The following is a 15,527-nucleotide window of genomic DNA, read 5'->3' on the forward strand; positions in this document are numbered from 1 at the left end:
TACCACAGCCTTTGATATACCAGTCGTGGTACACTGGCTGGAACGAGAAATAGCCCAATGGACCCACCGACGGGGATCGATCCCACACCGACCGCGCATCGAACGAATAGCCTTTGAAGAAGTCAGGACTTCATTAATCAGACAGCACCTTCTCCAGTGGATATAGTATCATCAGTAGTTGGTTCAAACAAACTGTTCATCTATCCCATTGCAAACATTTCACATAATTTATTCATAATTATAATTGAATCTCCTTGTAACATATTCATTAACATCTATGGTTTTCCATCAACTACCTGACGGGCGTACCATGTACCTCACCGATACTCTCGTTTCCTATGTTAGGTTAGGTTTAATATTGGCTCCTATTGGCATGGTACTGTAGTAATTAAATTAAATTCCACTAGTCAAAGTTAAGTACATACTATTTTTTCTTAATTCCACATATGGTAGGGCGTAATGTATTTTTACAAATTGATTTCTTCTGTCATGTTTTTTGAATGTAGATTAGACCATGTATTCATATTTATTTTTGACAAATGTATAATAATTTGAATAATACAAATTAAAAAGAAGATATAAAATAATAAATAATAGATAAATAAATAAAGACAGAAAGAAATCAAGAGCAAAAACCCACGAATCTCACGCACTCATTCACTGAACCACATACATGACATAATCCCAGTGAAAGGTTTTAGCTGGAACAAAAATGTCTGGGTCGAGGGAGGGGCAATTGCCCCAACCCGTACCCACCACATGCAGCGGTTGCAATGTTTAATGATTATTGTCAGTCCAAAAACTATTATTAATGGCGGCCACTGAAAGAAAGCCACAATTTACGACGATACCGAGATGACGGATTCTAATACCATTAAAATTTTTCAAATGCTGATTGACGCTTCACTGAACTTAGAAATACCTTAGGCATCGGGCATAAAATAAACCGCAAAACATTCCTTTAGCATCCCACTAAATTACGAACGACAACTTCAAAGAAGATGTTGTTCCTAAAATCTACATATTGTCGAAGTTGCAAATAAATGATAGACTCATAAAACGGAATTGGGACTATCATTCAGGCTGATGATTGCCTCTCTTGGTTAGACAGGTGAGTCTGGTACAACATATTTCTGTATCTATAAATCAATATTTCTGTATCTGTAAACTACAATTTCTATAAATTTAAATTAATTAATATTTCTCTATCTATAAATGAATTAGTACATTCTTTGTTTTGTATCTGTAGACCGAAATTCATTTTTCTAGTTCTGTAAATTCAGACTTCTGTATTTGTAAACTGAAATTTCTATATCAGTAAGTTCACGTCTGGTATCTGTAAATTAATTTTTTTTTTTTAAATCGGTAAATTTAATTTCTCAGTGTAAATTCACAGGTCTGTATCTGTAAATTCACATTTATGTCTCAGTTTGTGTTTGTAAATTCACATTTCTGTGTACTGAAAGTTCTCATTTTTGTCAATTAGCTTTTTGTTTTGGTTATTTAATAGGTGTATTTTAAAACTATTTACGTGTACATGTACTATATTATATACATGTATTTTGTAATGAAAACTATAATGAAATAAATGCGCACGAAACTTTATACAACTAATTACTGTATTCAATTACAATTCGCCATTCAACTGATCGACATAGATGCTTTTTTCAAAGGTATATTTCATAATTGTGTATTTCTAATGGACCTGTGACAATATTTATAAATGAAATATCGAATGTTCTAGAGTTCATTACACCTGGGATAATCTAATAGAATGTAATGGCAATATTTCCCTAAAACAGTGTCCAGCTGACCTATAGATGACTGATAACTGGGAGCGTTTTATATTGCAAACGCTTTCATTCTAGCCTATAATTTTAGTGCTCAGTTCTAAAACATGATTTGGTCTGAATAGGAACAAATTGATAGGTGATTCCATATAATTTTTTTTTTACTAATTCGTAAACTCTTTTTAACCTGTCGTTGTTATAATATAAAACTTTTAAATATGTCTATCTCAAAAGGAGGGACACAGCGAGAAGTGATACAGTAGGTATATGACAGACGCGCCCTTCATATTAGTAACTTTGTTGCTTTTTTTCAACTTACACCCCACCCCCCCAAAAAAAATAACCCCTACAACAAAAAAACAAACAAACAACAACAACAAGAAAACAAAATCCCAAACAACCCCCCCCCAAAAAAAAAATAATAAAAAAAATAATAAAAAAAAAAGTGAGAAAAAGAAGGGGAAAAAAGAAAAGAAGAAGAAGAAAGAAGACTCGTAGATGAAGAGACCACCAACACCTGAAACAATAACAAACAACGATATATGTCACGCTTGTCACGACTTAATAAATATTGTTTACAGGCATAGTAATATATTTTTCTTCTTCATCACACTTGTCAACAATGAATATGTCAAGTTGTTGTTTAGGAGATCAGTCATATTTGTATTGTCAAAACAAACAGGGAGGTATTCAAAATATTGCTCAGATTTTATCATTTTCATTAATAGTGCTGACGACCGGCCTCGGTAGCGTCGTCGTTAAGCCATCGGTCTACAGGCGGGTAGGTACTGGGTTCGGATCCCAGTCGAGACATGGGATTTTTAATCCAGATACTGACTCCAAACCCTGAGTGAGTGCTCCGTTAAGGCTCAATGGGTAGGTGTAAACCACTTGCACCAGTGATCCATAACTGGTTCAACAAACGCCATGGTTTGTGCTATCCTGCCTGTGGGAAGCCCAAATAAAAGATCCCTTGCTGCCTGTCGTAAAAGAGTAGCCTATGTGGCGACAGCGGGTTTCCTCTAAAAAAAACCCACCACAAAAACCCCAACAGTGTCAGAATGACCATATGTTTGACGTCCAATAGTCGATGATAAGATAACAAAAATCAATGTGCTCTAGTGGCGTCGTTAAATAAAACAAACTTTACTTTACTTTATTTAACAGTGCTGACGTTACAAACTTCAAGTGAATAACTACCAAATGATAAACATAGCGTCTTATAAATCAAATTATTTGCTAAATAATTTAAAATTACATGTATCTATATTTGATTATATGCTTTATACTGATGACCACCTAACTTTTAAGTTTTTATATAGTTTATTACTCTTTAATACTGTTTTAAAATGATGCACCTACATTCCACGCGTCACGGTTGTCTTTATATTGAAGAGTGTTTTGGGTTTTTTTTTTTTTTTTTTTTTTTTTAAATGTAGTAATCTGTAAAGCCATACTGCTTGTATTGATATTTTAAAATAAAAATACCTATATGTCCATTTGTTAGTATGCTTTTTCTACAACAGGCGTACTTGAACATGCCCCTTTCCCATTAAACCTTTTTTTTTACTTATTAACATTTATAAAATCATACTAACACACATACATACATACATAAATACATACATAGTATGGACCCCCCTCCAATAATAGCCCCCCCCCCCCACCAATCTAAACTTTTGACTTTTGCTGTTTGACATGATCGTCAAAACAATGATACGTTTATTTTTTAAATGATAATTATTATTATATTCGTTAAATGAAGTTCAAAACATGTCAATCGCCTCATTTAATTAAACCTAACCTAACCTAAATTTATTGATGTGAAATATATATCAGTGCAAACTCCTATAATTGTATCCAGTGTACTTTTCAGCATGGAAACTCAATGCACTCTCTTCCGTGTGGTGAGGGGCATAATGATCAAATTTACAAAAGGTGTGGGCAGGCGGTAGTGGAGAGGAAGGGGTTCATGATCGACCGCAACAGTCTAACATTTCTGCAGACACGCGGGGTGGGGGGTGGGGGGTGGGGGAGTAAACATAAATAGTACGCTACCAATATTCCAGTCACGGTCCATGTATATGCCAGCCACCACTTTCACGTACTGGTCACGTTTTGCAAAATCACGAAAATAAAATACTTTGTACTATATTGGGAATTATTTCCGCCTGTTATCCCCCATTAATTATATTGGTACATGTATAAAGAGGAGGGGCGGCACGTAGCCCAGTGGTAAAGTGTTCGCTTGATTCGCAGTCGGTTTTTGATCGATCCCCGTCAGTTGGCCCATCGGGCAATTTTTCGTTCCAGCTAGTGCACCACGACTGGTATATCAAAGGCCGATGTCTTTTGGATGATGGAAATAAAAGATAACTTGTTAATAATGGAAACATGTAGCGGGTTTCCTCTCTAAAACTATGTAAAAATTACCTAATGTTTAACATCTAATAGCCGATGATTAATAAATGAATGTGCTCTAGTGGTGTCGTTAAACAAAACAAACTTTGTATAAAGAGGCAATCTCACCCTCCAAAACTAACCCCAACCCTAAAACCAACCCTAACAATAGGGGGTAACGGTCGAATATTGTACTCTCCAGGCTCCGTATTCATAAACGTACTCAATGTATGATACTTATTTATATACTTTAAGTGTGTATTTAGGTATCATACATTGACTTAAGTACGTTTATGAAAACGGAAATGTGTTGAGTGCGTCGTTAAATAAAACATTTCTTTCTTTCTTTATGAAAACGGAGCCAGGACTGATATAACAAATGTCATTGTTTAGCCTGCCCTGCCAGTTGTGCTGGTAACAGTGATATGTCAAAGTGGCGTATTTTAAACCTGTAGCGAGTTCTATGCACCTATAACGTTAAAACTAGCTGATTCTACTGCTGCCAATATTTATTCTATAGTTTCTCTTTATGAATGCAATTTATGTAAACGAAGTGTGGTAACTGACCAATTCATAAAGAGATTTATGTCGTTTATAGCATATATATTATGCACACTTATTGTAAAACATTAAATTTAACATTTATATACAAATATACCTTATTAAGGCCTCTTATCAATGATTCATTTCTTGATAGTCTGAAGTTTCCTGTATAACCGTTTTCTGGTGTTTATAACGCACAATGGCTGAACTAAAAAATTGTATCACTACTACCAGTCAACAGCCTCGACTATCTATCCTTTGGACTTTGTTACTTGTGCAAACATCACCTACTTTTAAGTTTGCTGTCAAATAATTAAATATTTGTGTAGTGACAATTTATTTTTTCTTTGGTTTTATTTTCTGCAGGAAGATTAATCTTCAAAATTCAAGATGACAACAAGAGAGAAAGCAAGTGAACAGATGGCCGATTGGCAACGCAGTAACGGAGTAAGTGCCACTGCTGGTGTTACTTGACATTATATAAGTAGGAAGAGGCTTTCCAGAGGTGTAGTCTTTTGAATTTAAAAAAAAAAAAAAAAAAAAAAAAAATAATAATAATCAATAATAATAATAAAATAATAATAATTTTTTTTTTTTTAAATGATAATAATTATGAAAAAAAGAAAAAAAAAAGAAGCAGAAACAGTGTTCGAGATTAAAATATTTGGGCAGTATCCCAGTTGGATACTAACATTTCAAAATCTGGTATCCCACCTGAGAATTTAGTATTTTATGGTATCCCAGTGGAATACTGGGCTCTTGAAGTCTGGTATCCAAAATTAAATTCTGGTATCCCCGGGATATCGGGATACCGGTAATCTCGAACACTGAGAAACAAAAACAAAACGACAACCGACAACATAACAAAACAAAACAAACATAAACAAACAAAAAAAGAAATAAAGAAAGAAATAAACAAATAAATAAACAACAACACAAGAATACAATACAAAATTTTACAGGGGAAAGGTGATATGTGATGAAACAAAAATACAAACCGAAAATCTAATAATGGTCCGATTATGTCATGATACTGAGAGCAAGCATTATATCATTTTAAAGGGGGATGCTTTAACATTTAAAACATTTTTACTTTGGGCTGGGGATAGTGTATAAATATGCCAAATTTGTGGGGGTTTTTAAACCTAGCAAATCTATCTTGTATGTATGTTTCTGTTAATGTTTGCTTGCATGGGACATTTTATGCATGGATAATTTTTTAATAGATTAAAGTATACCCATATAATATATTCAGTTGATGTACTTATTCATTGTGTGTTGTGTTGTAGAAACCGGACACTGCAACGACTGGAACTGGTGCCCCTGTTGGTCTGAAAACGGCCTCACTGACGGTGGGGCCACGAGGACCGCTCCTCATGCAGGATTTCGTCTTCACCGACGAGATGGCACACTTCAACCGCGAGAGAATCCCTGAAAGAGTCGTCCACGCCAAGGGAACAGGTGAGTCACACAATACCTGTAGACTTATCTTACAACATTGTATCACCCTTCAACCACAAGAGAATCCCTGAGAGAGTCGTCCATGCCAAGGGAACAGGTGAGTAACACAATACCTGTAGACTTATTTTACAACATTGTATCACCCTTCAACCACAAGAGAATCCCTGAGAGAGTCGTCCATGCCAAGGGAACAGAGAACAGGTGAGTCACACAATACCTGTAGACTTATCATACTCATGTAATTTAATTTTTATATTATTTCTGCACTTATATCAATATATGGTTAAATTGCAATCTCCTACACACAATATCAAATGAGGCATGGCCAGGAGGACGGGCAATCGTGGTCACTCACTACACTGGTTTTTGCACGTAATGTTAGACGAAGTGATACAATAGAAGACGATAGTATCAGTTGAATAATTCAATCACCACCTACCTGTCTGAATAGCCAATTTGAGAACTTCTATGATATATTGGTACACATTAATTTTTTCAATATTTGATGATAGGAACTTTGTGTTTTAGTTTTGCAGAAGTGTTTTAAAATTTATAATTTTGGGCTATTTAAAGATCTCGACTTATTGTCTTTGTTTATTTATAATTTTTAGTAAAATGCCACTCACCATGTGACTCTGTTTAGGTGGTTCTTGCCATAACATGGATCACACAATATATATTACACAATAAGTCCATGGATCTCGTTTAGTTCAAATTGTAAACATTAAAACTGGTCAATAAGGATGTCTTGACACTCTTATATTGAACAAGAGTAGGATAAAATATGTGCTATTTATTTACATTAATACAAATACATATACATGTAGGTATACAGGAAGCTATTTCTTTTAAGTATTTTACCAACAGTTTGTAAAATTAGGCTGTATTGTTATTGTTATTTCTAGACTACATCTGATTTAGTGTCACTTAGCTGGTTGAAACCATTTCATTGATTAAAAGTAATTTCTTGCTCCAGCCAGTGCACCGCGACTGGTACATCAAAGGCCATGGTATGTGCTATCCTGTCTAAGTGATGGTGCATATAAAAGATCCCTTGCTGCTAATCGAAAAGAGTAGCCTATAGGAAGTGGCGACAGCGGGTTTCCTCCATCAATATCTGTGTGGTCCTTAGGGGTGGGACGAATACACATGGTGGCGAATACGATACATATCACGAATATGAGGTGACGAATACGAATATGTATTCACATCCATGAATACACATTACACAAGTACAAAGGCTGTGAACAAAATTCACTGCAACAATCCTACAATCACCTTTTCGTGCAAAACATTTTAAAAGCCTCATACGGAAACCAAAATAGTAACAAGTTAAAATATGTATATGTTATTATCGGAATTTTAAAATATACCATCATACCATGGCCTTTGCAAACATAAATGTACAAATTGTACATATTTAAAAAAATATTCTTAAGTGCTTTGATAACAATTCACCCTTTTCCATGCGTGCAAACAAAACCGTATATACATTGTATAATGTAGACAGAAGTTATGGATTAACGGTAAATTAATTTTATTTTGAATATCAAATATATATTTTTAAGGCCATTTTGGTTTTTGGTATCTAGTATTAATCAATTTATATCCATATTTGAATTGCTAATATGCCACAGTTCTCGTTAAGAATTATAGAAATATATTTTGCTTTGAGCTGCCATTTAAACGTTAGAATATTGGTTCAGCATTATTGACGTTGCACTGCGTAGAATGCATAAATTAATTGACTACACTCGCCCGTGTCTCGTATTAGGCTGGTTAAACGAGACTATGCGATGTCATACAGTGTTTTGACAGAAGCGCAGTCAAGCTGCATGTAGAGTACCAGTCCAACGCATGGAATTAAAAAAAAAAAAGGATTGGTCTATGAGTCTGACTATGCGGTTGACCTAATATAAAAAAGGACAATAAAAACAATCGAATCGTTATTGCGTTTTGGTTAGTATGAATTAGAAACATAAATTATAAAGTAAACATTATATATAAGTATTCGTGTATTCGGTTCAGCTAGTGACAAATACGAATGCAACTACGATACAGATCGCTGTTCGGTGCACCGAATATTCGAGTATATCGTTACACCCCTAGTTGTCCTTAACCATATGTCCTACGCCATGCATGTAACTTTAAATAAAATGTCTTGAGTGTGTCGTTAAATAAACCATTTTCTTCCTTCCTGATTAAAAATATTTACTGATATGTGGTGATGGAAAAGCAAGCACTTTGCCAACCACCCCAATACCCATTCATATACAGTCCGACCTTGTTACAAAGAGTTGAAAGACTGTTGTTACTACGAACAAACGTACATCAATGTTATTCTGTTCATTACACCGGAATTCACACCTTCCAACACCGACAGAGCAAATTAGAAACAAGCGTGCATCTGATGTCTGAAAACACATCTTTACAATGACATTACATAATCACAGTGTCATATGATGTCCAAGTTACTGATGTCGGCAAAATCTGCAAACTTTTATTGCTTTTGAAAATAAGCCTTTAGTCATTCAATTAAAGGATTAACTTTGAACAATCAAGTCTACTATTCTATGACATTATGTAAATGAAGTAGGTACTAATTGTAGATGTCTTTAAACAAGAAATGATTAGAATGACATATAATATATGTAATATTGGTCTGTGAATGATCCCTGTCAGTGGGCCATTGGGCTATTTCTCATTCCAGCCAGTGTACCACGACTAGTATATCAAATGCTGTGGTATGTGTTATTCTGATGTGGGATGGTGCACATAAAAGATCCCTTGCTACTGATGCAAAAATGTAGCAGGTTTCCTCTCTAAGACTATATGTTAAAATTACAAAATGTTTGACATCCAACAGCCGATGATTAATAAATCAATGTGCTCTTAACCCCCAAAAATTTAATGACAAGTTTTATATAATGACAATTTCGAGATAGCGACAAAATGACCCAGCGATGAACGTGGTTGTTGTAACGAGGTTGTTGTAACAAAGATCTGACTGTATATGATATTTTGTTCACATGACGTGTGAATACTTGCATGGTGATATGTATACAGTGTACAGTGTAACGAGGTCTGACTGTATATGATATTTTGTTCACATGACGTGTGAATACTTGCATGGTGATATGTATACAGTGTACAGTGTAACGAGATCTGACTGTATATGATATTTTGTTCACATGACATGTGAATACTTGCATGGTGATATGTATACAGTGTACAGTGTAACGAGGTCTGACTGTATATGATATTTTGTTCACATGACGTGTGAATACTTGCATGGTGATATGTATACAGTGTAACGAGATCTGACTGTATATGATATTTTGTTCACATGACGTGTGAATACTTGCATGGTGATATGTATACAGTGTACAGTGTAACGAGATCTGACTGTATATGATATTTTGTTCACATGACATGTGAATACTTGCATGGTGATATGTATACAGTGTACAGTGTAACGAGGTCTGACTGTATATGATATTTTGTTCACATGACGTGTGAATACTTGCATGGTGATATGTATACAGTGTAACGAGATCTGACTATATGATATTTTGTTCACATGACGTGTGAATACTTGCATGGTGATATGTATGCAGTGTACAGTGTAACGAGGTCTGACTGTATATGATATTTTGTTCACATGACGTGTGAATACTTGCATGGTGATATATATGCAATGTACAGTGAAACTCTCTAAACCGGACATGCATGGGACCAATAATTTTGTCCAGTATCAGAGGTTTTCAGGGTTTGCATTGATACAAAGCCTTTTGTTATACTCTGTCCTTTGTTTCTGCTGGTGTTCTATTTACATTTAGCTTTATATATGTATTGAAAATGAATCGAACAGTTAATAATCCAATAAAGAACCTTTGACTTAGATGTTTGAAAGTTTGCTTGTGTAGGCCTATTTTTAAAACTTGTAATGATTTTAATTTTGTCATCGAGGGATAGTTCAATACAGTGAAGTTCAGGTGGACGTTCCATAAAGAAAATCGATATGGCATTGAAATGCTACTGACATCTTTGTGACACCGAAAAGGCAACATTACTTTTGCCTACTCTTTAGTTTGTTAAATAACCGTTTAAAAAAAAAATTCAAATGAAAGAAAAAAAAAAGACTGGATTAAATACATTGTTGTTTTGTTGATCCTTGATCTGTAATTGCTTAATTGTTATGTGCCAGCCATACTCAGTGATGAGTAATGATGATTACACGTCTAATGACTAATGAACCCGTGTGTATTGCACCAGCTATGTTCTCAGACAGGTAATGTGGCTGAACACGGTGAACTGACTGACTAATGAACCTGTGTGTATTGCACCAGCTATGTTCTCAGACAGGTAATGTGGCTGAACACGGTGAACTGACTGACTAATGAACCCGTGTGTATTGCACCAGCTATGTTCTCAGACAGGTAATGTGGCTGAACACGGTGAACTGACTGACTAATGAACCCGTGTGTATTGCACCAGCTATGTTCTCAGACAGGTAATGTGGCTGAACACGGTGAACTGACTGACTAATGAACCCGTGTGTATTGCACCAGCTATGTTCTCAGACAGGTAATGTGGCTGAACACGGTGAACTGACTGACTAATGAACCCGTGTGTATTGCACCAGCTATGTTCTCAGACAGGTAATGTGGCTGAACACGGTGAACTGACTGACTAATGAACCCGTGTGTATTGCACCAGCTATGTTCTCAGACAGGTAATGTGGCTGAACACGGTGAACTGACTGACTAATGAACCTGTGTATTGCACCAGCTATGTTCTCAGACAGGTAATGTGGCTGAACACGGTGAACTGACTGACTAATGAACCCGTGTGTATTGCACCAGCTATGTTCTCAGACAGGTAATGTGGCTGAACACGGTGAACTGACTGACTAATGAACCCGTGTGTATTGCACCAGCTATGTTCTCAGACAGGTAATGTGGCTGAACACGGTGAACTGACTGACTAATGAACCCGTGTGTATTGCACCAGCTATGTTCTCAGACAGGTAATGTGGCTGAACACGGTGAACTGACTGACTAATGAACCCGTGTGTATTGCACCAGCTATGTTCTCAGACAGGTAATGTGGCTGAACACGGTGAACTGACTGACTAATGAACCCGTGTGTATTGCACCAGCTATGTTCTCAGACAGGTAATGTGGCTGAACACGGTGAACTGACTGACTAATGAACCCGTGTGTATTGCACCAGCTATGTTCTCAGACAGGTAATGTGGCTGAACACGGTGAACTGACTGACTAATGAACCCGTGTGTATTGCACCAGCTATGTTCTCAGACAGGTAATGTGGCTGAACACGGTGAACTGACTGACTAATGAACCCGTGTGTATTGCACCAGCTATGTTCTCAGACAGGTAATGTGGCTGAACACGGTGAACTGACTGACTAATGAACCCGTGTGTATTGCACCAGCTATGTTCTCAGACAGGTAATGTGGCTGAACACGGTGAACTGACTGACTAATGAACCTGTGTATTGCACCAGCTATGTTCTCAGACAGGTAATGTGGCTGAACACGGTGAACTGACTGACTAATGAACCTGTGTGTATTGCACCAGCTATGTTCTCAGACAGGTAATGTGGCTGAACACGGTGAACTGACTGACTAATGAACCCATGTGTATTGCACCAGCTATGTTCTCAGACAGGTAATGTGGCTGAACACGGTGAACTGACTGACTAATGAACCTGTGTGTATTGCACCAGCTATGTTCTCAGACAGGTAATGTGGCTGAACACGGTGAACTGACTGACTAATGAACCTGTGTGTATTGCACCAGCTATGTTCTCAGACAGGTAATGTGGCTGAACACGGTGAACTGACTGACTAATGAACCCGTGTGTATTGCACCAGCTATGTTCTCAGACAGGTAATGTGGCTGAACACGGTGAACTGACTGACTAATGAACCCGTGTGTATTGCACCAGCTATGTTCTCAGACAGGTAATGTGGCTGAACACGGTGAACTGACTGACTAATGAACCCTGTGTGTGTGTATTGCACCAGCTATGTTCTCAGACAGGTAATGTGGCTGAACACGGTGAACTGACTGACTAATGAACCCGTGTGTATTGCACCAGCTATGTTCTCAGACAGGTAATGTGGCTGAACACGGTGAACTGACTGACTAATGAACCCGTGTGTATTGCACCAGCTATGTTCTCAGACAGGTAATGTGGCTGAACACGGTGAACTGACTGACTAATGAACCTGTGTGTATTGCACCAGCTATGTTCTCAGACAGGTAATGTGGCTGAACACGGTGAACTGACTGACTAATGAACCCGTGTGTATTGCACCAGCTATGTTCTCAGACAGGTAATGTGGCTGAACACGGTGAACTGACTGACTAATGAACCCGTGTGTATTGCACCAGCTATGTTCTCAGACAGGTAATGTGGCTGAACACGGTGAACTGACTGACTAATGAACCTGTGTGTATTGCACCAGCTATGTTCTCAGACAGGTAATGTGGCTGAACACGGTGAACTGACTGACTAATGAACCCGTGTGTATTGCACCAGCTATGTTCTCAGACAGGTAATGTGGCTGAACACGGTGAACTGACTGACTAATGAACCCGTGTGTATTGCACCAGCTATGTTCTCAGACAGGTAATGTGGCTGAACACGGTGAACTGACTGACTAATGAACCTGTGTATTGCACCAGCTATGTTCTCAGACAGGTAATGTGGCTGAACACGGTGAACTGACTGACTAATGAACCTGTGTGTATTGCACCAGCTATGTTCTCAGACAGGTAATGTGGCTGAACACGGTGAACTGACTGACTAATGAACCTGTGTGTATTGCACCAGCTATGTTCTCAGACAGGTAATGTGGCTGAACACGGTGAACTGACTGACTAATGAACCTGTGTGTATTGCACCAGCTATGTTCTCAGACAGGTAATGTGGCTGAACACGGTGAACTGACTGACTAATGAACCTGTGTGTATTGCACCAGCTATGTTCTCAGACAGGTAATGTGGCTGAACACGGTGAACTGACTGACTAATGAACCTGTGTATTGCACCAGCTATGTTCTCAGACAGGTAATGTGGCTGAACACGGTGAACTGACTGACTAATGAACCTGTGTATTGCACCAGCTATGTTCTCAGACAGGTAATGTGGCTGAACACGGTGAACTGACTGACTAATGAACCTGTGTGTATTGCACCAGCTATGTTCTCAGACAGGTAATGTGGCTGAACACGGTGAACTGACTGACTAATGAACCTGTGTATTGCACCAGCTATGTTCTCAGACAGGTAATGTGGCTGAACACGGTGAACTGACTGACTAATGAACCTGTGTATTGCACCAGCTATGTTCTCAGACAGGTAATGTGGCTGAACACGGTGAACTGACTGACTAATGAACCTGTGTGTTGCACCAGCTATGTTCTCAGACAGGTAATGTGGCTGAACACGGTGAACTGACTGACTAATGAACCCGTGTGTATTGCACCAGCTATGTTCTCAGACAGGTAATGTGGCTGAACACGGTGAACTGACTGACTAATGAACCCGTGTGTATTGCACCAGCTATGTTCTCAGACAGGTAATGTGGCTGAACACGGTGAACTGACTGACTAATGAACCCGTGTGTATTGCACCAGCTATGTTCTCAGACAGGTAATGTGGCTGAACACGGTGAACTGACTGACTAATGAACCCGTGTGTATTGCACCAGCTATGTTCTCAGACAGGTAATGTGGCTGAACACGGTGAACTGACTGACTAATGAACCCGTGTGTATTGCACCAGCTATGTTCTCAGACAGGTAATGTGGCTGAACACGGTGAACTGACTGACTAATGAACCCGTGTGTATTGCACCAGCTATGTTCTCAGACAGGTAATGTGGCTGAACACGGTGAACTGACTGACTAATGAACCCGTGTGTATTGCACCAGCTATGTTCTCAGACAGGTAATGTGGCTGAACACGGTGAACTGACTGACTAATGAACCTGTGTATTGCACCAGCTATGTTCTCAGACAGGTAATGTGGCTGAACACGGTGAACTGACTGACTAATGAACCCGTGTGTATTGCACCAGCTATGTTCTCAGACAGGTAATGTGGCTGAACACGGTGAACTGACTGACTAATGAACCCGTGTGTATTGCACCAGCTATGTTCTCAGACAGGTAATGTGGCTGAACACGGTGAACTGACTGACTAATGAACCCGTGTGTATTGCACCAGCTATGTTCTCAGACAGGTAATGTGGCTGAACACGGTGAACTGACTGACTAATGAACCCGTGTGTATTGCACCAGCTATGTTCTCAGACAGGTAATGTGGCTGAACACGGTGAACTGACTGACTAATGAACCCGTGTGTATTGCACCAGCTATGTTCTCAGACAGGTAATGTGGCTGAACACGGTGAACTGACTGACTAATGAACCCGTGTGTATTGCACCAGCTATGTTCTCAGACAGGTAATGTGGCTGAACACGGTGAACTGACTGACTAATGAACCCGTGTGTATTGCACCAGCTATGTTCTCAGACAGGTAATGTGGCTGAACACGGTGAACTGACTGACTAATGAACCCGTGTGTATTGCACCAGCTATGTTCTCAGACAGGTAATGTGGCTGAACACGGTGAACTGACTGACTAATGAACCCGTGTGTATTGCACCAGCTATGTTCTCAGACAGGTAATGTGGCTGAACACGGTGAACTGACTGACTAATGAACCTGTGTGTATTGCACCAGCTATGTTCTCAGACAGGTAATGTGGCTGAACACGGTGAACTGACTGACTAATGAACCCGTGTGTATTGCACCAGCTATGTTCTCAGACAGGTAATGTGGCTGAACACGGTGAACTGACTGACTAATGAACCCGTGTGTATTGCACCAGCTATGTTCTCAGACAGGTAATGTGGCTGAACACGGTGAACTGACTGACTAATGAACCCGTGTGTATTGCACCAGCTATGTTCTCAGACAGGTAATGTGGCTGAACACGGTGAACTGACTGACTAATGAACCTGTGTGTTGCACCAGCTATGTTCTCAGACAGGTAATGTGGCTGAACACGGTGAACTGACTGACTAATGAACCTGTGTATTGCACCAGCTATGTTCTCAGACAGGTAATGTGGCTGAACACGGTGAACTGACTGACTAATGAACCCGTGTGTATTGCACCAGCTATGTTCTCAGACAGGTAATGTGGCTGAACATGGTGAACTGACAATAAACAAAACAATTAGTGGCTCCATCATGATTTGACAATGGTCTGGTTGTCCAGTTTTCAGAGGTACAAAT

The 15,527-nt window shown here is 38.6% G+C and overlaps 1 protein-coding gene across 2 annotated transcripts in view; it reads left to right on the plus strand.

Moving 5' to 3' along the window:
- Positions 1–4,995: 4,995 nt before the first annotated feature.
- LOC121371807 (catalase-like) overlaps positions 4,996–15,527 on the plus strand; it is a 31,633-nt gene continuing 21,101 nt past the window's right edge. For both annotated transcript variants that reach the window (XM_041497976.1, XM_041497975.1), the window contains exons 1-2: positions 4,996–5,180; positions 6,023–6,194. In XM_041497976.1, the coding sequence (XP_041353910.1) occupies positions 5,124–5,180; positions 6,023–6,194 (229 nt within the window). In that variant the 5' untranslated portion in view covers positions 4,996–5,123. The remainder of the gene's footprint in view (positions 5,181–6,022; positions 6,195–15,527) is intronic.

Source organism: Gigantopelta aegis, chromosome 4 (assembly GCF_016097555.1).
Source record: "Gigantopelta aegis isolate Gae_Host chromosome 4, Gae_host_genome, whole genome shotgun sequence".
NCBI lineage: Eukaryota > Metazoa > Mollusca > Gastropoda > Neomphalida > Peltospiridae > Gigantopelta > Gigantopelta aegis.